General features: G+C 40.4%; 2 protein-coding genes across 2 annotated transcripts; both read left to right on the top strand.

Moving 5' to 3' along the window:
* The first annotated feature begins 1,179 nt into the window (after positions 1-1,179).
* On the top strand, positions 1,180-4,957 carry zgc:158296 (uncharacterized protein LOC791212 homolog). Its single transcript, XM_031286120.2, has 4 exons — positions 1,180-2,102; positions 2,698-2,933; positions 3,289-3,476; positions 4,685-4,957. Exons 2-4 carry the CDS (start codon positions 2,703-2,705, stop codon positions 4,866-4,868), a joined length of 603 nt encoding a protein of 200 aa, XP_031141980.2. The 5' UTR covers positions 1,180-2,102; positions 2,698-2,702; the 3' UTR covers positions 4,869-4,957.
* Positions 4,958-5,769: 812 nt separating this feature from the next.
* fam50a (family with sequence similarity 50 member A) lies at positions 5,770-20,093 on the top strand. Its single transcript, XM_031286388.1, has 13 exons — positions 5,770-6,049; positions 6,709-6,793; positions 7,038-7,137; positions 9,764-9,894; positions 10,128-10,201; positions 13,099-13,165; positions 13,392-13,453; positions 13,670-13,746; positions 13,916-13,970; positions 15,492-15,540; positions 15,715-15,785; positions 17,024-17,134; positions 19,812-20,093. Exons 1-13 carry the CDS (start codon positions 5,939-5,941, stop codon positions 19,818-19,820), a joined length of 1,002 nt encoding a protein of 333 aa, XP_031142248.1. The 5' UTR covers positions 5,770-5,938; the 3' UTR covers positions 19,821-20,093.
* The last annotated feature ends 124 nt before the right edge of the window (positions 20,094-20,217 follow it).

The following is a 20,217-nucleotide window of genomic DNA, read 5'->3' as shown; positions in this document are numbered from 1 at the left end:
AAACTTAAAATTGTTCCCCTCTTCATACTTCTAAAAACTCTCCAAATTAAACAACCTAAATAGGGAACATCGTCATATTTTGGTTTGGCTAACCCTAACTGCTCGCAACTCAGAGACATGCAATGCAACCTGGGACAAGGCCAAGTAGTCACGAGTAGAAATTTGTTTTTAAGAGTCAGAAGCCAAAAAGGTTGGGAACCTCTGGTTTGGGGAATGTTAGCTTGACGGTTTATTCGCCTTAAAACATAATTGATCTTCTGCCACTTACACTGCAAGTGCCAGAAGATCAATTATGGACGTTTGGAAAAAGAAATTATTAGAAAATAAACAAACTTAGAAGTGGCCTTCCTCCAACATCCACTTGTTAGATCTAAACATACGGTCACACAAACAGGCAAACACAAACAGCCTGCATCTTCAGATTGGGAATATCTTGCCATGATCTAAATAGTACTTACTGATTTGTTGTTTTGATGGTAGCTCATTAACAACAAACAATATAAAACACAAGTTTCAACCAATAGATTATTTCACATATTGACTGTTGTGCAGTAAGTCAGTATTCAGCATTAGCACACACATAAGAAGTAGCTAGATTGGCCTTCTGATAGAAAATGAAAATAAAGGGAAACAATGCAGATATTTCAAGCTTCAAATGTTGAAGACATGCAGGATGAAGATATGATAAGGATTAGGATGGCACCAAGATCTTGGTTGCAGTTGTCGTAGTGGTCCTGCTGCACTCCCTGCTACACCCTGCTACGCTCTGCGGTGCCCTGCAGTGTCCTGCTGCGTCCTGCTGAACCCTGCTGTGTCCTGCTATGTCCAGCTATGCTCTGCTGTGCCACGCTACATCCTGTAACGCCCTGCAGTGCCCTGCTATGACATGAACTACTACGACTACCATTTGTAGTCACTGTTCCATTATCTTTATTGTGCCTATTATTGCCACTGTTCATCACATCCCCAATCAGCACTGTCACACACCGCCTACCTAAAAGGGAGTTTTTCCTCGCCACTGTCGCACTAAATGCTTACTCTTGGGGAAATTACTAGAATTGTTGGGGCTTTGTAAATTATAGAGTGTGGTCTAAACCTACACTATCTGTAAAGTGTTTCGAGATAACTCTTGTTATGATTTGATACAATAAATAAAATTGAACTGAATTGAATTGATAAGAGAAATGGTAAAAAAAAAGAGAGCAAGTGACAGGTAGATAACATAAAAAGACATATAAAACATATAAAACAAACAGACAGAGGCAAGAGGTTTATGAAATGAGAGAAAGAAAAGAGGGAGATGGAGAAAAACTAGAGTGAGGGATGAAGAGCTGAGTGAGAAAGATGAGACAGACTCGGAGAGGAACAGAAACTATGGAGAGACAAAGACTGCCACAAATCCAGCAGGACCTAATTGTAAGTTTATCTCTCTGATCATATAAAGTCCAGTACAATGACTTACCATATCGCTCTCAGTAAAAAAAAACAACATGTTTTTACTTATTGGTTATTTTCTGTTGTCATTTAGCTGCAGTATGTATTTTTATTCGGGGATCCCCACCCACCACCCTCTCATGCCACCCTGCCAAAACCTTCTGCCACCCAATATAAACATGTCTGCAACTTCTGTATTCTGATTCATCGCTTTGTAAAATGTATCCATTCAGACTCTGAATTAACACTGGTTGGCTGTATTGTTGGTGTGTCTTTGATTGTTTTAATATCTTGTTACAACGGCACCCAAGTGCTGTAACGCGATCTTTTAGACCCATCCGCTCCCCCTCCTAAAATAACTTCTTCCCACAGCCATATTTAACACACACACACACACACACACACACACACACAAGGAATACAAAATAAAAGGCACTGTACCACTTTAGCACTCCTGCTGCTCTAAGTCAGTGTCAAACACTGGGTCTGTGTGTGTGTGTGCCTCTCTATGAGTTCTCATAAGCCAACTCAGCTCTGACGACAATTGTGATTAAGCGGTTGAAGTGATCTCATTGACATTTCAGATTAGCACTCTCTACAGGGCTCCCCTGCCTTGTCTCCCTGCAAGGGTCTCTGTCACTGATATAGGATTAAGATAGCACGTTAAGGTAAGTCAGACACGATTGATCGTTTCTACTGTAGCTGTCCCTGTTGTGGATCTGCTGCAATGATTTCTCAACAAGGATATGAGTTACAACTACAGCTCTTCACCTCAAAGCACCTGTTTCATGTATACTGTGTATCATATCTGATTCATGCAAGTTGATTAAAAGTCTTTAAAGTCTCAAAGATTAAAAGTCTTTTAATGAACTGTTAATACTTTGAATCAAATCTGAAGATACAATTGACAATTTTGCTTTACTGCATGATTAATTTAAAAAAATGTAATTTTAAAATTACCAGCTGCTATTTACAGATTTTGGTGTGGCTTCTTTTTTGGGGGCTAAAGAACAGGTGGTAGTGCCAGCGCTCAGCTCGCTGTTACACACTACATGCCTGCTATTTGCTGCAGGAGTGTATTTGTGTGTGCATGTGTGTGCGTTTGTGTGTGCGCACTGTTTTACAGTGTATATGTATGTATATGTATATTAATGTCAGACAAGATTAGAACAGGGTATACTTCAGGTATCCGCATATGTTTAATTTTTTGTGTGGCCATCTTTCTTTATGCATGTGAAAACAAGCATGTGCCTCTTTCTTCAGTGAGGATGATGATGGTCAGCGACGACTGTTTGGTGGAGTGTAAGATTGATGATGATGACAGTGATGCGGACAATGGAGGAGAAGAACAAATAAACACGCCTCCTCCTCCTCCAGAGTTTGCATCCAAAGCCGCGACTCCAGTGCCCAAACCTCCGACCCCTCCCACAGCCCCTGCTACGCCTACGCCCACCTGTCCTGTCAACAGGGACCCTTATGGCATCAACCAGCACCTCAAGGTTCACGTTCCCTTTTCCCCTCTATATTATTCTACATTGTCTGCCATAGCAGTGTTGGTTTAATATATAATATAATAATTAGTCATCCTCTTCTGCTGCTATCCCATGTGGAGTACCCCAAGGTTCCATTTTAGGACCTAGTTTATTTTGATTATCTATGCTTCCACTTGAGTCACTTTAGAAAATATAACATACCTTATCATTGCTATGTTTCCCCTTAAAACCGAGCACATGATTTACTTATGCAAACAATGGGGTCGTTTTTTTGGGAGAGGACAGTTTTATTTTATTTTATTTGCTTTAAGAATAAACTGATTTGACTTCTACCACCCACTCTCTTGTTCCGTGTCTGTAGGTGGAGGTCAGTGACGTTCTGGCAGAGCCCGCCACACCTCGTAGCATTGACCAAGTGTGGCTTTACAGTGTTGTTGGTTTTGAGAGGACACGTATCTGGACGTACCGCTGCCTCTCCTTGCTGCTTGCTGTGCCCTTGGCTCTTCTGTGTGGTATTTCCCTGGCCATTCTTGCCTGTCTACATGTCTGGTATGTATATATACATATATATGTATGTGTATTAGTGTCTGACACAGTCACATGCTCACTCATTCATCAAGCACAGTAAATGCAGAAGATTTACTATAATATCATATGTGCTCTAAACAAGTTGTTCCCCCCGTTTTTTGGCTTGTGAATCTTAATTTTACAGTTACAGATTATGAGAAGGGCTGCAATCAATTCATTACCAATTAATATGTCCAAAACTTTGTTATCGTTTAAACAATAAAATGTCAGAAAATCCTAGCATCGCATGTGACCTCTTTATATGCCAACATGTTTAAACCCAAAGCTATTTCAATTACAATGACATGATGGCATTTATCACTCTATTTTTCAATTCACATGTAATTTTTTCACTTCAGTTTTTTTCAATTATTTTTTGTTACTTCAACCCCATACACCATCCAGAACAATGTACTGAATATTGACTTAAAATAACCACCCTATCCTATTAATGAAAAATGCTTTAAATTAATCAAATCACTTGATCATTTTTCACTCTATTTTTCAATTCAAAAACATTTCATCACCTCCATTTTTATCAATTCATTTTTGTTACTTCCACCCCTCATACATCATCAGCACAATGTACTTAGGGTATTTAGGGTGAACATTTTAACTTGAATATAATGCTGGACAATTGAATGAATAATAATGCATCATATTTTAATTGGGATGTTTTTGTGAGTAAAATTTGAATCTGCAAAGTAACCAGTACCATTTTGCTGTCAGGTAAATGTAGTAGTACAATGTTTTTCTCTGTAATAGACGTACAAATTATGTCAGTGGTATACAACTGGGTTGCATATCTGCTTCTTGCAGAAGCTGGAAGTAATTTCGGGGTACAATGGTTCTGGAAAAAAAACCCACAAGCAGCAATACAGGAGGCCAAGCAATCGGCCTGTTCCAAACAGACATGTTTCGAACTCACACTGCACTAGAAAAGTGTAAAAGCTATAAACCTGCTGTATTAGTGCTCACACACACTCAACTGAAACTTCAGAAACAGCATGCTACACAACTTCCCTACTCTCTAACTAACCTCGGTTAACAAGGGCTTCACTATGATTTACACTCCTAAAATGACACATTTCACTCACATAATAAATCTTTTATCGTTTCTCCTCGTTCGTCCTGTCAGAGAGAGAGTTTTTAGACACAATCATTGAAATTATTTCCCCCCCTTCCTATAGGTTTGTGGTGCCTTGCGTACAGCTGAGCAACACCTTCCTTCCATGCCTGCGCTCCTTGTGTATGTGTACTTTGAATTCTTTTATCTCTCCCTTCTGTACGTCTCTTGCTCTCTGCTGCAGTCAAATTGCCATTTCACTGTCGAACAAGGACTGGCACCAAATGAAAGACAAAGAGACTGTATGAATGTGAGCCATAACAAGTGAGTGAGTGAGTGAGTAAGTGAGTGAGTGAGTGAGGGAGGGAGGGAGGGAGTGAGGGAGGGAGGGAGAGTTAGATAACTTTTTTTTTTTTTAATTGGCATGGTTCTGCAACATTGTATGTTAATGCTATTTGATATGTTTTCTACATGTAAAGCCAATTCATACACAACATATTATTATTATACTTATTTAAAAATGTATTCTGATTAAATTGTATCAAGCTATCAATAAAAGAAATGTCAAAAAAACCTTGAGCATATTTGTTTTGTTTTACAAATAGACTAAGTAAATGGATTTTAAAGTTATTCACACAAACAGATCAGTCAGAAATAAAGTTGACCTAATCAATGAATCAATACTGAGAATATGTTTACTTAATCAGTAGAAAATGAATCAATAATGCACAATTCTGGTTCATCTTTACTCATGTATTCATTAATCAAGCAAAACATTTCATATTTTTGCAGTTTCCAGCTTCTCAGGTTTGAGGGTTTGCTACGTTTCTTTAAAAAATGATATCTGAGAAAGCTGTGGTTTTTTTTTTTTTTTTTTTTTATCATTTTCTAACATTTTATACACCACCATAAATCTTTTAATTGTAAAAAAAAAAAAAAAAAAGATGAATTAATTGATTAATTAATAATCATTGACGGAAATAATAGTTAGTTGCAACCATTTTTTATGGCTGCAACACTAATACATTATATGGATTTCTTTCCGTGACATATTGCATTGGTGATTTAAATAAATAAAATATATTTTCTTCTTTTTACATCGATACACTGTAATATGTGTCAGTATTTATGTTCTTTCGTTGCTGTCTGGAGGTATAATCCCTAAATTTCCTGAGGTACTTGAAGTCATCACTTCCCGTCTACCCAGCATGCACTGCGTCGTCGCCATTTTTCTTGTTGTGGTGTGCGAGGAGTTCTATACGGGTCTACCTTCACAGTTCTGGAAAAATCTGTGTTTTATTTCACAATTTAACTCCTCGTTTTGTTATTTGTGTATTAAAACTTCTCATAAGCGAGCGTCATAAACAAAGAAAGCAACATGGCGCAGTACAAAGGAGCTGCCAGTGAGGCTGGGAGAGCCATGCAGCTGATGAAAAAACGAGAAAAAGAAAGAGAACATCTTGAACAGCTAAAGCTGAAGATTGCAGAGGTTTGTAACTTTTTTTACAGTAAATTATAACGTGTTTATCAGGTATTACTGCGACCTAAATTAGTCTGTCGTCCAAAATAATTAGTCATTATATAGTACGTAGAGCCTTGAGTGCGAGCGACCTGCTGCGGGGTCAGTGAAGGCGCCTTTACTGTTGTCCTTACAGTGTTTTAAACATCTTATCTACGTAATATTTTAGCCAACTTTGCAATTGCAATATCTCTGCCACGGTAAATGCAATCAACACGAAACTTGTGATGCTCGTTCGGCATGTCGCTCTGAGGCTCTGTACCAAATTTGGCGAAGCTCTGCCATTAGGGGGCGCTATAATCAACGTAGACGAGTTTTGGCCCTTTTACTCAATCAATGTTAATGGGATATTTGCAATGGGAATGTACCAGGGAACTTGCAGCTCACGCTTCTCAATATTTACTGATGTTTGCCTCCTACCATTACGTTTTGATTTTTGCATTTGCGTTCTCCACAGGTTTTCTACAATAAACAGCTTTCCAACCTTCACAGTGGACAAATGCAACTCTTTTCTTTCACTTTTTCAAAGCCTAGCATTCTGTCACTTTGAATGCTTTAAAGAAATGGCAGGATAACCTAACCCACCTGTACGTCTGGTCTTTGCTCTGTGTGTCTATTTTCTCTCGCAGGACAACATGGTCAAGTCCAACATTGATAAGAAATTCTCAGCTCACTATGATGCTGTGGAGGCAGAGCTGAAGTCCAGCACAGTTGGTAAGAATCGTCGTTGTTGTTGTTGCAGCACATACACCCTCCTGTAACACTAACCTGTCACCTGCCTGGACCGGCTTACAAATATGACCCAAAAGATTACAGCTGACCTGACATGCAGGTTTATTATGAAAATCTTAAACAACATAATTTTGCATTACTGCATAGGGGCTTAATTTCAACATTGTTGAGAGAAATTATCCATGTGATTTGTTGTTTGACCTGTTTGTGTGTATGTCTTGATCAGGTCTGGTAACACTGAATGATATGAAGGCCAAGCAGGAGGCGCTGGTGAAGGAGAGAGAGAAACAGCTGGCCAAGAAGGAGCAGTCCAAGGAACTCCAGCTGTGAGTGTCATCACTGCCCCTCTTGCTCACTTACGCGCAGTAGCAGTAGCTTTGGTTGATCATACAGAGCACGTGGCTTTGCACTAGGGATGGAAAGATTGCGATTTGCATCGGTGCGCCGACATGAAAGTGTGTGTCCGGCGGCCTTTCACATTAGAAATTAACATGGAGGAGGAAGAGCTACACGTTCCACCAAATTCCTACAAGTCATCGAAAGCTTCCCTTTACCTGTACGCCATTTCTTTTCTCTACTCTTCCCGCTGTAACTTATGTCGCTCAGCATCAACTCTCAGAACGCCACACACACACACACACACACACACACACACACACACACACACACACAGGCTGCTCACCAACACCATTTGTTGTTTGCTCTAGAAAAACCCAAAAAATCAAATCAAACTCTGTACCATAGAAGAGCTTCATATTCTTTAGCATTGCGTCAAATTGAATTGTATCACATTTAATCCCATAGTATTGAATCAAATCGTGTCGAATCACACACACGCATCACAATAGGGGGTGAATCGCATCATATCACATCGCTAGTTGCTGCATATATATATCTTTAGGGATGCACCGAATATTCGGCCACCGAAAATTTTCGGCCAAAAATGGCCCAAAAGGGCATTTTCGGTTTTCGGGCCGAAATACTTTTATCACCGAAACAATACGGCCGAAATGTTGTGATGACGCAAACAGAAACCGCGACCTGTGAGATCTATGCGGATCCTCTGCACTTCATCGCGACTGTACTTGATCCGCGTTATAAAGACCATTACTTGGATGCGGAAATAAAGCAGCGCACGGAACAGCGCACGGAACAGCGCACGGAACAGCGCACGGAGCAGGAGAAGGAGATCAGAGCGCAGAAAAAAAGACTCGTCTCTCTGCACCAGATGAGGGGCATGCACCCTCGTTGTCTGATATGTTCAGTGAAATCCTGCAAGAAAGTGCCTCAAATAATAATAATAATAATAATAATAGGTAAGCTATTCTGTTCTTAGACTATTATATACTGTATGTGACTATCAGATTGTAGCCATATTTCTGCTAGATATTTTTTTAATTTGATAAAAATGTTTATTTATGTACTGGCCCTATTTAAATACACTCTCTCAAATCTTTCTCAAATGTCAGGCAGATGACAAGCTCAACCGCTCAACAGCTAGATGGTTATCTGTCAGAAGTCCCCAGAAGTGATAACCCTCTTGCTTACTGGAGAAGTAATCACAGCCGCTTTCCTGACTGATTTTATTTTATACTGTGCATTGTTGCAATGTGCTAAATAAATATTTGCATAATTTGTAATTGATTTAGTCTTTGAAACTTTAATATTAATTTATACAATTGCAATTCCTTGATTTTAGTAAAGTTAGTACACAGTCATAGCCATAAATGCAATGGTACTAATAATTGACATAATTTCTTTCGGTGTTTCGGTTTTCGGTCTTGGTTTCCTCTTTTTCGGTTTTCGGTTTCGGCCAAGAATTTTCATTTCGGTGCATCCCTATATATCTTTATTGTATCGCATCGACCTTAGACTGGAGATGCACATCCCTGCTCTGCATTGGTCAGTTGCTCAGCTGTTAATGGACGTATTGTAGCAGAGGCAAACTATTATTGATTGCTGCTCCCCACAATTCGAATGTCTTAGGCAAAAAAACAAAAGCTACTAAAACTAAAAAATACAACACAAATCTTGCAGATTATCTCATAAACGTGAACAGGACTGTCCTGTTGTGTACTTTTTTAGTCTGGGGCTTTTTTGAATGGTTTGAACTAGGCCCTTTTAAGAGAAGTCAACATACAATGATATTTATGACCAGTGGTTCCAAACCAGGGGTTGACACACACCATGGTGTCTCAAGATTATTCATTTATTTTCTGTAATTTTTTGCTTTTTTTTTTTTTTTTTTTTAAGTGAAATACCACCTCTTCAGGCCTCTAATCATTCAAATGTAACATTCCAAGAAGAAAAGTATATTTCTCTGATCATTTGTGCTCACAATCATACTCCCACTAGGAACAAAACCTGTGATGAATGGTCACAAGTATTCGTTTAACAGTTTTGGACGGAGGAACTTTACTGGCCTGCACAGAGCCCTGACCTCAGCCGCATCTAATCTAACTTTTGGGATGAACTGAGGCACCGACTGTAAGCCAGGCCATATCACTCAGCTAGTCTCGCATTGCCAGACCTATCTCCACAGCGCTGCGGAGGAAGGTCTGGCAACAGGAGCATACACTCCTGGATAGGAGAAGAATCGATCAGGGGTTGTTTTGCTTTAACCAATCACAATCGTCTTGGGTGGTGCTAAGCCCCGGACGCAGCGAGCGTGGCTCTGTAAAATATTCTCGGGAAGGAACATGTTTTGGTGGAACATTTTGCACACCGCAAAAGAAAAGGGCACATACAATGTTAAATGACGTTAGATGTTCACACAATACAGTAACGTGAGCTATATAAATTAACTGGATACATGGTTAAACGTAATTTGCTCTAGTGCTAAGCTATAGTGCGTAGTTTCTGTCTCCCCCATGAGGAATTCTAAGTAATGACAACAAAACTGTCGGCGCGTCCACATGATACAAGCCTTACGTGATGCTTTTCTGTTTGCAGAAAGCTTGAGAAGCAGAAAGAGAAGAAGAGAAAGGAGGAACAGAAGAGGAAAATAGCCAGTTTATCGTTTAATCCGGAAGACGAGGGAGAAGAAGAAGAGGAGGAGGAAACTGAAGAGGAAGAACAGGATTGTGAGTAATGATGAAAGAATGTTAAAGCACAAAGTAAATAAAAAAAAAAAAGAAAGAATCAGCTGTATACTGTACTGCACCCTCTGATTTGATCCTAGCCGTAGGTTCATTAATAGTCTCACTTTGCCAGACCTACTGTATCTCAGCCCGGTGTCAGCGCTGGAGTATACTCTGGCTAAAAGATATAACATGTTAATTAGGAAGTTTGTTTGTTTGACTTTTTTTTCTCATAGACTGTGCTAAGAAGAAGAAACTGGGGAAGAATCCAGACGTGGACACAAGCTTCCTTCCTGATCGAGACAGAGAGGTGAGGTCAGTCTTTTTCTTCAGGAAAAAGAAATCCTAATTGTTTGTCATTCCTTTACTATTCAATTCAATTTTATTTATAGTATCAAATCATAACAAGAGTTATCTCGAGACACTTCACAGATAGAGTAGGTCTAGACCACACTCTATAATTTACAAAGACCCAACAATTCTAGTAATTCCCCCAAGAGCAAGCAGTTAGTGGCGAGGAAAAACTCCCTTTTAGGGACAAACCTCGGACAGACCCAGGCTCTTGGTAGGCGGTGTCTGACGGTGCCGGTTGGTGGTGTGATGATGTAGGATTGTTGCAAGTCGTCGGAATATTCTATTGGTATCTAACAGGGTAGCTCCATAGATGTTCTAATTCCCTCGAAGCACTGGTAGACACAAGTGGCTTTTTTGCTACAGGTTTATTTTAAGCTTCTTCTCCAAATCCACCGTGAAAACTAAACACACAGTGTAACGAGAAAATAAAGACCACATTGGCTTAATATGAACATACAATGACATGTGCAGCGTGTAAAATAACGTTCACCAAAGTAAAATACAGACACAAAACGACATACCTCGTTGGCTGCATGCTGTACACAAGGGAATAGAGGTTTCCTTAGATCGCTGACGTCCGCTATAACAACCTTAAAACTTTTATCGGAGCATTAACTTGTCCGGGCGTCGCTTGCTGTTAGCTTGCCGACGCTCTCACTTACGAGCGTCCCAAAAGGCCTCGCACGGAGACTTCAAAATAAAAGCACTTTACTCTTACCAAATAAAATCACTAAATAATACTAAATGCAATTTATATCATTCTGAATTATGACATTGGTTGAAAAGAAATTATACATTATTATAATGTAATTGCGACAATTACAGATGTGTTAAGCTGTGAGTCATCACTGTACTGTAAAGGCTGGTAGGATATAAAGCCCAGTTTTACCTTTTTTAAACCACACAAACCAAGCAACTATTCGGGCAATAATTCCAGGCTGACCAGATATACTTTCACAATTCTTTACAAAACAGGCTTCTGAATAATTGCAGCTATCCCAACTCAAGAATTCATACACTAATTATGACAACCTTTCACACAAATGTCTAATGGGATAAAATGAGGAAGTGAGTACCAGTCAAAACTGTCCAAACTTTTGACTGGTGCTGTAAATTCAAAGTTCGACTTCACTGTGACAACAACATGTTCTTCAAAACACTGTTTTGGCCGTTATACAATGCCATAACTCAGGAACAGGAGGGGAGATTGTGGCCATATTTCACATTTGTTGGGATACTAAACTTGTGACAATTATATTGGGTGCCCACCTTGAATCTGCGGTGGTTTTATGTATCACCTGTGCAGCCCAAGGGGGTAAGCGAGCATCTGGAAAGCATACCTCCAATGGGAAGTTTCCGAGGCTAACAAGTCATCACCTGCCATTAGCATTCCATTGACTGCCATTCATTTTGGCGTCACTTTGACAGCGAATAACTTTACATCGGAAACGTTTAAAGACTCTATTTGTCCATTTATTTCTAAAGAAACACAACATTGTATAAAGGCTCCATTACCTTGTACCTCACATTATGGCTCCGTAGCAGACGTTTTTGTAAAAATAGGCTAACAATTGTGTCGTAACCACGGGACTTTCTGTCGCATAGTAGAGGAATTACCGTATAGTCAGGAGAAGCTCGCAGGCAGTTTTGACTTACATTAGCTGTTTAAGTTTAATTACTAATGTTAACTAGCATTTTAGTTAGCAATAATTAGCCTGTGCCTATGTTATTTCCTTAAGCCCCAGACACACAGAGCTGACGGCCAAACGTCGGCAGAAAAGACAGTCGGACTGATCAGTCTCCCCAAATTGGTCAAAAAAATGCCTCGGAACACACCAAAGCGACGAGACGTAATACGTCTCCATAACAGCAGGTGGCGCTAATCTGTATTGTCGCCCAAAACTGAAAACCGGCAGCTGATTGGATGAACGCGTCACGTGGGTCTGGTTTCTCCGGAAATTCAAAGACAGACTGTCATGCATAGCGGCTTGTTCAGAATACAATCTCATATTGTACTAAAATAGTTCACCGAAACGTGTTTCTGAAAACATTTTAAGCGAGAAATAGGCCATGCAGTTGCTGAATCTGTCTTCATTTCAGATCAACAAAGGTGAGTTTAAAAGATTTTCGTCAGATTTTGAGAGACTCTAGTCACGCTCATTCCGCTCCCCGTTTCCGGGTTAGCACTCCAACAATCAGATGGGTCATTTGAGTCTGAAAATGAAGGACGACGGCCCCTCGGACGGACGACGGCACGGAACACACCGAACAGACTCGAGTCACCGACCTCGCCAGACTGTCCAACGGCCGATTATGGGCTCTGTGTGTCCGGGCCATTACATATACCTACGCTCTCCATCTCTGCAAGATTCGGAATGATTGAGATTTCTCTTGGCACAGCTACCAGAAGACTACAACTTTCAGACAGGTTGCTCACGTCACATCTAAGTCGTCAAGCTTAGTTGGAGGCTGCGTAGCAACGCTCAGCCATCACCGGAAAAGTGCTTCTAATATACTTCACGGGTCTCAGTGGAAGTCTCTGGGTCGCTTTGTCCATTTATTTAACTGTCTATGGTGCAGCCGGGTTGAAGATGTGTGTGAATCATCCACGTTTTGCCGAAAAATACACTTAATAGCTTTTATTGAATTGCTTCAAAGTCATCACTACATATGTTATAGTCTGGACAGACATGGATGTAAACTGCAACTTGACTGGTTAGGGGAAGGCATACAAAAGCAAGGCGTAAATTCTAGTTTTTATACTTGGACATAATGCAACATAGCCCTCTACTAAAAACCTTTACATTTACACTACATTGATTTTTTTTTTTTTCCCCTGCTTTCTGTGTTCAGGAGGAGGAGAATCGTCTCCGAGAGGAACTCAGGCAGGAATGGGAGCTCAAACAGGAGAAGATTAAGAGTGAGTGTCAGAATTACTTGCACACACAAACCTCCTTTGTTATTACTTAAATTCAGTGGTCTATCCACGCATCTTTAACTCTAATCACAAGCAGACATTCGGTCCGCAATGTCCCATTTTAAAGACCAATGAATTCCACACTCTTTTCCTTACTATACGTACAAACATGCATGTACACCCGCACTTACTCTCAATCCAAAATAACGATGTGTGTCTTTGTCTTCAGGTGAGGAGATTGAGATTACGTTCAGCTACTGGGATGGCTCTGGACATCGTAAGACTGTCAAGGTAAAGCAAGATAGGCTGTATTAGGGGTTTACTGTGTTCAAAACCACGGAACTTGATGCAAACCCATTATTGATAACATGGGGTATTTATGTGGAAATAACAGTACACATTTCCATTGTTCCCATGGTTAAACAATGTTCTCAACACAGTGCTCACTCTCTTCATGTTTTCATTGTGTGTGTGTGTGTGTGTGTGTGTGTGTGTGTGTGTGTGCAGATGAAGAAGGGAAATACCATCCAGAACTTTCTGCAGAGGGCCCTGGAGGTCCTCAGAAAGGACTTCAGTGAGCTCAGGTGAGACGTTGAAGACGAAAGGAGTCTCAACCAAACATACACTATCACTATTAACCCCTTAGCCTTCTGCACCAGTTGTTAAATTAGTTTTCCCTCTTCCATTTTCCTTGCATGTAAAAATTCTTCTTCCGTGTTTTTTTTTTTTGGGCTGAATTTCTTGTCTGTGCAGGTCTGCTGGAGTAGAGCAGCTGATGTACATCAAAGAGGATCTGATTATCCCACATGTAAGTACTGACATGATCATGAAAACCATAGGCGGTATGCTGTTACTTCACTTAGTTTTGATTTGGTTCGCTTCAACTGATTTAACATTCCAGTGCTACCGCAGATTTCACACCTCTGAAGACAAGTCTTTCTTCACACTCCAAGAATCACTCTCGACTTGCACTGTTAGACTCTGTATTCCATTAATCCAGTGTGCTCAAGGACTGTGTAAAATGTAGCTGCCTTCAAGAGCAGTTGGAAATGTCGAGCTCTATAAACGATCTGACAGAAACCAATAACTGTGAAATATAAAGCCTACTTGTGCTACATTGGGGGTTTAAAGAACGGAACAGGGTGTCACACAAAAGGACCATTTAAGTAACACTCCCGCCGCAACCCTGCGGTGAATCGCCGGATCACTTTTTCTGGTCCAAACGTGCCCTGAGCGAGAAGAACTCAGGTGTGACGTTATTCCCAGCTCTGGCTTCCATATTCCGAGGTAGATGCACTTTTAAAACGCAAAGTTACGAGTGACTTAGCTTAAGGCCAGGCGTAAGCCCTGTTAGTGCAACCGGCCCCACTTCCTGCAGAGACTGAAGAGAGCCAGTCTACCACAACCCATCCTAAGTAGGGTTGGGTACCGAAACCTGGTTCCACTATGGAACCGGTTCCTAAGCAACCGGTAGGAATCGGACCGGATTAGAACGCAAATTTCGGTTCCTCATTTTGGTTCCACGTAATGTGTCAACTGAAATATTTTCCTTCTATCGCTCCGAAACGGACGTAAAAATATCACACTTTCTCTGTAGTCTACCGTTAGCTAGCTAACGTAAATGTAGGCTACTTTGAAAATGCCATATTTTCCATCTGGGCTCACCAAAACGGACGTAAAAGCATATTAACCATTCACTGCACGTGATCGCTAGTAAACACATTACATCTTTGATGTCATTTTTCAGTTTTTCAAGAATCAGGTTTAGGAATCTGAATTGTTTTAAAAGTACCGGTTCGGCATCGTAATCGTAAAAATCCAAATGATACCCAAGCCTAATCCTAAACACCTTCTACAGAGGCACTGTGGAGAGTAGCCTGACCGGCTGCATCACTGCATGGTATTGAAACTGCAAAGCTCAGAACACAAGACACTGCAACACATAGTGAGGATGCCCCTCTGCCATCAGGCAGAAGACTTCACAGCATCAGGACCAGCTCTGGGAGGTTCTGCAACAGCTTCTTTCCCCAAGCTGTCAGATTTCAACACTCTCCTGCCACCCACCACAAAAGCACCTCAACTGTAAATCCCATACCAATCGGGGGGTGACATACTCCCATAGTGTTTGTGTCGCTCAAGAAAAGCTGTGTAGACGTTTTTGTTTGTTATTCCAAATATATAAGGGTATTATAGTCTAAGAGTCTAGAGATTAAAAAAAATATTTTTAGGATACCATACAGTATGTTCTGTATATGTTGTGATTTTAATGTGTCCAGCAGCTGTGGCACTTTTTTACTCTTTCACTTCTTTATGTGTTTTTCTCATTCAGCACCACAGTTTTTACGACTTCATTGTGACCAAAGCCAGAGGCAAATCTGGTAGGTGAATAACAGTTGTCAGCCCGTTCATATACAATACCTTGAGTTGTTTTTACATATTACGTTTTGGAAGAAGATAAAAAATCATTTAACACTAAGTATGTGTTTCTTTGAATGGACCAATATGATGTTGTGTTTTCTGCCTTTTCACTCCGTTTATCATTTTTTCCACAGGTCCTCTTTTCAGCTTTGACGTCCACGATGATATTCGTCTGGTGAACGACGCCACTGTTGAGAAAGATGAGGTGACGACTTTATTTTACAGTAAAATCAAGAGATTGTGAGAGGAAATGAACAGAATTATTGATTTGATCTGAACCAGTGTCAACCTTCATGCCAAAAGAAACTGAAATGACTAATAGTGTGCCAATAAATCAGTCAATATAATATTATAAAGGATATCCGAAAAAATACTAAGACAGGCTGGGCTTAAAAAGGGTTTCATTACTTAAACGTATGATGAGTGATATAGTGATCGTTTATCACTCGTGTGACTTTAAACCTGCTTATAAGAGAATACAATCAAATTGCATTTTCCATCCGAAGTCATTACTGTGCTGCACCGTATATCCAACTTAATTTTGATTAACTGACAGGTGACATTGATCAGAATTGATCACAAAGCCAAACTTACCCGGCCATTAGACTTGCTTCGCCAGACCTTCACCGCGGCGCTGCGGAGGAGGGTCTGACGAGTCCACACAGCATTCCGGGATGGGAGAAAACTGTGCTCCGTTTTTTTTCTGCATTTCTTTAAACCAATCACAATCGTCATGGGCGGCGCCAAGCGCACCTCTGCAAAATAGCCTCAGGAAGGAACTTGTTTTGGTGGAACATGTGTACGTTCAAAAGTAGTTTTAGTTGTGCGAGAGAAAACTTAGATTGGACAGATAGTCTAGTTAGCTGTCTGGATTTACCCTGCAGAGATCTGAGGAGCAGTTAACCGTAGTCCTCATAAATCCAGTGTGGGGTGGTGATGGCGCAGTGGATATGACACATGCTTTTGGTGTGGGAGATCCGTGTACAATTCCCACTGCGATACATCAACCACTTAACCCCAGTTGCTCCAGAGGTGTGCAACCTCTGACATATATAGCAATTGTAAGTCGCTTTGGATAAAAGCGTCAGCTAAATGACATGTAATGTAATAATCCACCGGAGTTTAAAATCCTAACACAAAGGAAGCCCAAGGCAACGGATATCCGGCCTAAATGACTGAAATCCGGCGAAATTTCCATCGGCAACGGAGCAATCCCGGAAGTGGAACGTCGAAAATATGGACTACCCAGCCATTAAAATCTCTATCCCACCTTAAACCAGGAGATTGTTTTTTTGCCTCCCCGTTGATACATCAACCACATGTTAGAGGTTATCTTGGCACAACTTGAAAAGCAAGTGCAGCTCTCCTGTAACTTTTCTTTGGGTGGGAACAGCATTTAAAACCCATGTTAAAGTTAACCCAGTTGTGCTATTTTGCCTAAAGTCCCATGCAGGTAAAGTGGTGCTGAGGAGCTGGTATGAGAAGAACAAGCACATCTTCCCCGCTAGTCGCTGGGAGCCGTACGATCCTGAGAAGAAATGGGACAAATATACGGTGAGAGTCGTTTTGCCAAATGTCAGCATGCTTCACCCAGTTCCCCCTCATAGATAATTCAAGTTCTGTCTAATCTTAAATCTGTTCGAACAAGTCAAAGATGTGTTTTCCATTGTAAATTGTTTTTCATAGTAAATCAATAACCCGTTTTTCAGAGATTGGCAATATTGTGTGCATATTTAGTAGTAGAGCTGCACAATTAATCGCAATTTTATCGAAATCGCAATATGTACAAGTGCAATATCCAAAAGGCAGGGGAATCAAATCGCAATCACAATATCAGTCAAAAAAATTGCAATAACATATTTTCCTCATATCGTGCAGCCCTATTAAAGGACAATTCCGGGCGCAAAATGAACCTAGGGGTTAATAACGTATGTGTACTGAGTCAAACGTTCTCTGGGATCTGTTTTCATTCTAATCGAATGTGTCTCTAGCTTTAAACAAGCTTCCACAAACCGGTGGTTAGCTGCTAACGCTAGCTTTCGGGGCAGATGGTAAATCACTATTTTATACCACTAACAAGGCTTGAAATAGCACCACACTTCAACGGTAGCATAATGAGGGTCCCTACATGCAAACCGAAGCATTGACAACTATAACAACAATAAAGACAGTAGCGTTAATGTTTACATGCGGCCGCCATCTTGGATAACAGTCATGAGCAGTCGACTCACAAACGCTGTGTTTGAGCTATGTTACTGGTTACTGGTTGCACGGCATTCGTTGTTCGACTACTCATGACTGTTTTCCAAGATGGCGCCCTCATGTAAACATGAACGCTAATAGTGATTTACCATCTGCCCCGAAAGCTAGCGTTAGCAGCTAACCCCCGGTTTGCGGTAGCTTGTTTAAAACTAGAGATGCATTCGATTAGCATGAAAACCGATCCCAGAGAACGTTTGACTCAGTGCACATATGTTATTAACCCCTAGGTTCATTTTGCGCCGGAATTGTCATTTAAGTAGCAAGTCAACCGCAACTGGACTTGCCGTGTAGCGGCTCCTCCAACAGGTTTCAACAGTTCTTTTGAGTTTTCTGGAATTGAATCGCTCTGGGCGATTTTCTGACCTCAGTGTAATCTCACCGTCATGCTTCTCTGTTGGGGTGAAACTGCCAGAGAAGCTTTGAAAGCTCCAGGCAACCCAGATTATTTGTTTGTCAAGATGGCAGTGAAGTCCAGCTGGAGCGCCAGACCAAGAGGAGAAACAACTGCCATGTTGTCATTTACTTTACCATGGGGCTGGGCAAGAATTCACTGTTATAATCTAGCTTTGCGTCCTATATTTGTAACATGACTATACTCTCCTATCAAGTCACGTGGTCAACATTTCTAATCAATTAAATCTATTACAGCATTTCATGTTTTGTTAAGTTTACCGTCAGATTTAGCAATGTCTCTACACCGCACAGAAGTTGTCACAGATCGCAAGTTTCAGCCTGATGAAGGTCACCTGTTCATAAAGATGCGCACAATTTGATCATAGGCATAATCGTCTGGTCCCCTCCGTTTGTAGAGTAGAGCAAATAGAAGAATTTCTCAACACGGAGCAAGTCCTGCTATCAGCTGACACATTTAACAAAACAATATGAACATAATGATAGTACAGCTGGAAACGACATGAAATCAGAAATAAAAAGGGAACGATTTAACATTAGGTTAGATGCTAAATAACATATTAGCAAAGCCAAGCTGTCACATGACAGTCACTGAGATATGAGGATGATATTATAGCCTACAGTAGGTGACGTTACTGAACAGACCCTGAGTCAGCTGACTGAGAGAATTTTAGTACTGTTAATGTAAATTGGCAAGCCGTGATGATAATGATATGGTGAGAAGTATATTCATTTTGTTTTTAAGTTTGTCTTATTATATATCTTATTTAAGTTATTTTTTGGTATAATATTTAAACTCCAAATGCAGTCAGATTAGGGCATTTTGATTTCAGGTCCAATGTGTATTATTTGCCCTGTGGGGAGAGGCTACCTATCTGTACATGGATCGTACGTGTCTGGACCACTCATACATTTTGTTCCTACTAAACTGAAAATTCTTAGTAAGCGAAAGTTAATGAATGCCACACATTCTCCCACGGTAATGCCTCATTCGAACAAATCTGTTTTGTGCAAGGCTGTGTAATTGTTAAAAGGATGATAACTGGAAAGAAAAAAGTTTTGTAATGTTGGATTGTAACATATTTTCAGGAAAAGCATGTGGCTTTCATTGCTGCGCTGAAATAAATCTACACTCAAAAGCTGCGCTAATGTTCCAAAGATATCAAAGTATGAACTTCAATGATTCCCTCCGGGAAACTGGTTAAACAGCTCCGTGTGTGCAGCACATTACCACTCCGTCTGTTTGATTGTTCAGTGAAGAGAAACCTCCCCAGCAGCCAACTTTTTCTTGCATGGGCTCGTTACAGCGTACAACTTGTCCATCCAGATGCCTGGCACGTACAGATGATTTTCTATAGCTAAGTGATGAAGAATTTATGTAGTATCACACAGCAGATTGGATGAAACGTTTTCCCAGAAGAGGGTGAAGCGTGGGATGAAGCATGAACAATAGGACACCATACTGTATAAGTTATCTAAGGTGAATCAAATAGTTTGATTTATTATCAAGTTTGGACATGATGTGAATCATCCTTCGTATTGTGTTTTTGTTTTTCAGATCCGGTGAAACCTGTCTTCTCCAGTCTCTGAAATCCGCGATGCAAAGTTTTTTGTTAATTTACATCTTATTTTACCCTTATTATATATATATATATTTCATCAATGCCTTCATAAACTATTGATTTGTAATTTTACTTGGTATTTGAAATACTAGTTTCCCCAAATGTATTTGAATTGCCAATGCAATGTTTCCTGTGAAAACAAACCCCCATATCCCATATGTGTATAGCTCATAAACATGTTGTAGGATCTATGCGTGATAAAGTGAACCTGGCTATGACTCACTGGTCTTAACATTCTTTTGGCACCAACACTTGGGTGCCCTTGCCTCTTGTTGAAAAGATGTTCGTCATTCCTATGTGTGTTTATGCTGTATGTGAATGTGGTTTTCTTGGAGAGCCAAA

Source organism: Sander lucioperca, chromosome 12 (assembly GCF_008315115.2).
Source record: "Sander lucioperca isolate FBNREF2018 chromosome 12, SLUC_FBN_1.2, whole genome shotgun sequence".
In the NCBI taxonomy this organism is placed as follows: domain Eukaryota; kingdom Metazoa; phylum Chordata; class Actinopteri; order Perciformes; family Percidae; genus Sander; species Sander lucioperca.
Note: the sequence above shows the minus strand (reverse complement) of the source record. Positions and strands in the feature narration are given on the sequence as shown.

Coding starts and splice junctions, on each gene's coding strand:
- zgc:158296 (XM_031286120.2), top strand. CDS start 2,703: ATGATGATGGTCAGCGACGACTGTTTGGTGGAGTGTAAGATTGATGAT. Junction 2,934..3,288: donor GCATCAACCAGCACCTCAAG/GTTCACGTTCCC, acceptor CCGTGTCTGTAG/GTGGAGGTCAGTGACGTTCT. Junction 3,477..4,684: donor CTTGCCTGTCTACATGTCTG/GTATGTATATAT, acceptor CCCTTCCTATAG/GTTTGTGGTGCCTTGCGTAC.
- fam50a (XM_031286388.1), top strand. CDS start 5,939: ATGGCGCAGTACAAAGGAGCTGCCAGTGAGGCTGGGAGAGCCATGCAG. Junction 6,794..7,037: donor GCTGAAGTCCAGCACAGTTG/GTAAGAATCGTC, acceptor TGTCTTGATCAG/GTCTGGTAACACTGAATGAT. Junction 13,971..15,491: donor AGGATCTGATTATCCCACAT/GTAAGTACTGAC, acceptor TTTCTCATTCAG/CACCACAGTTTTTACGACTT.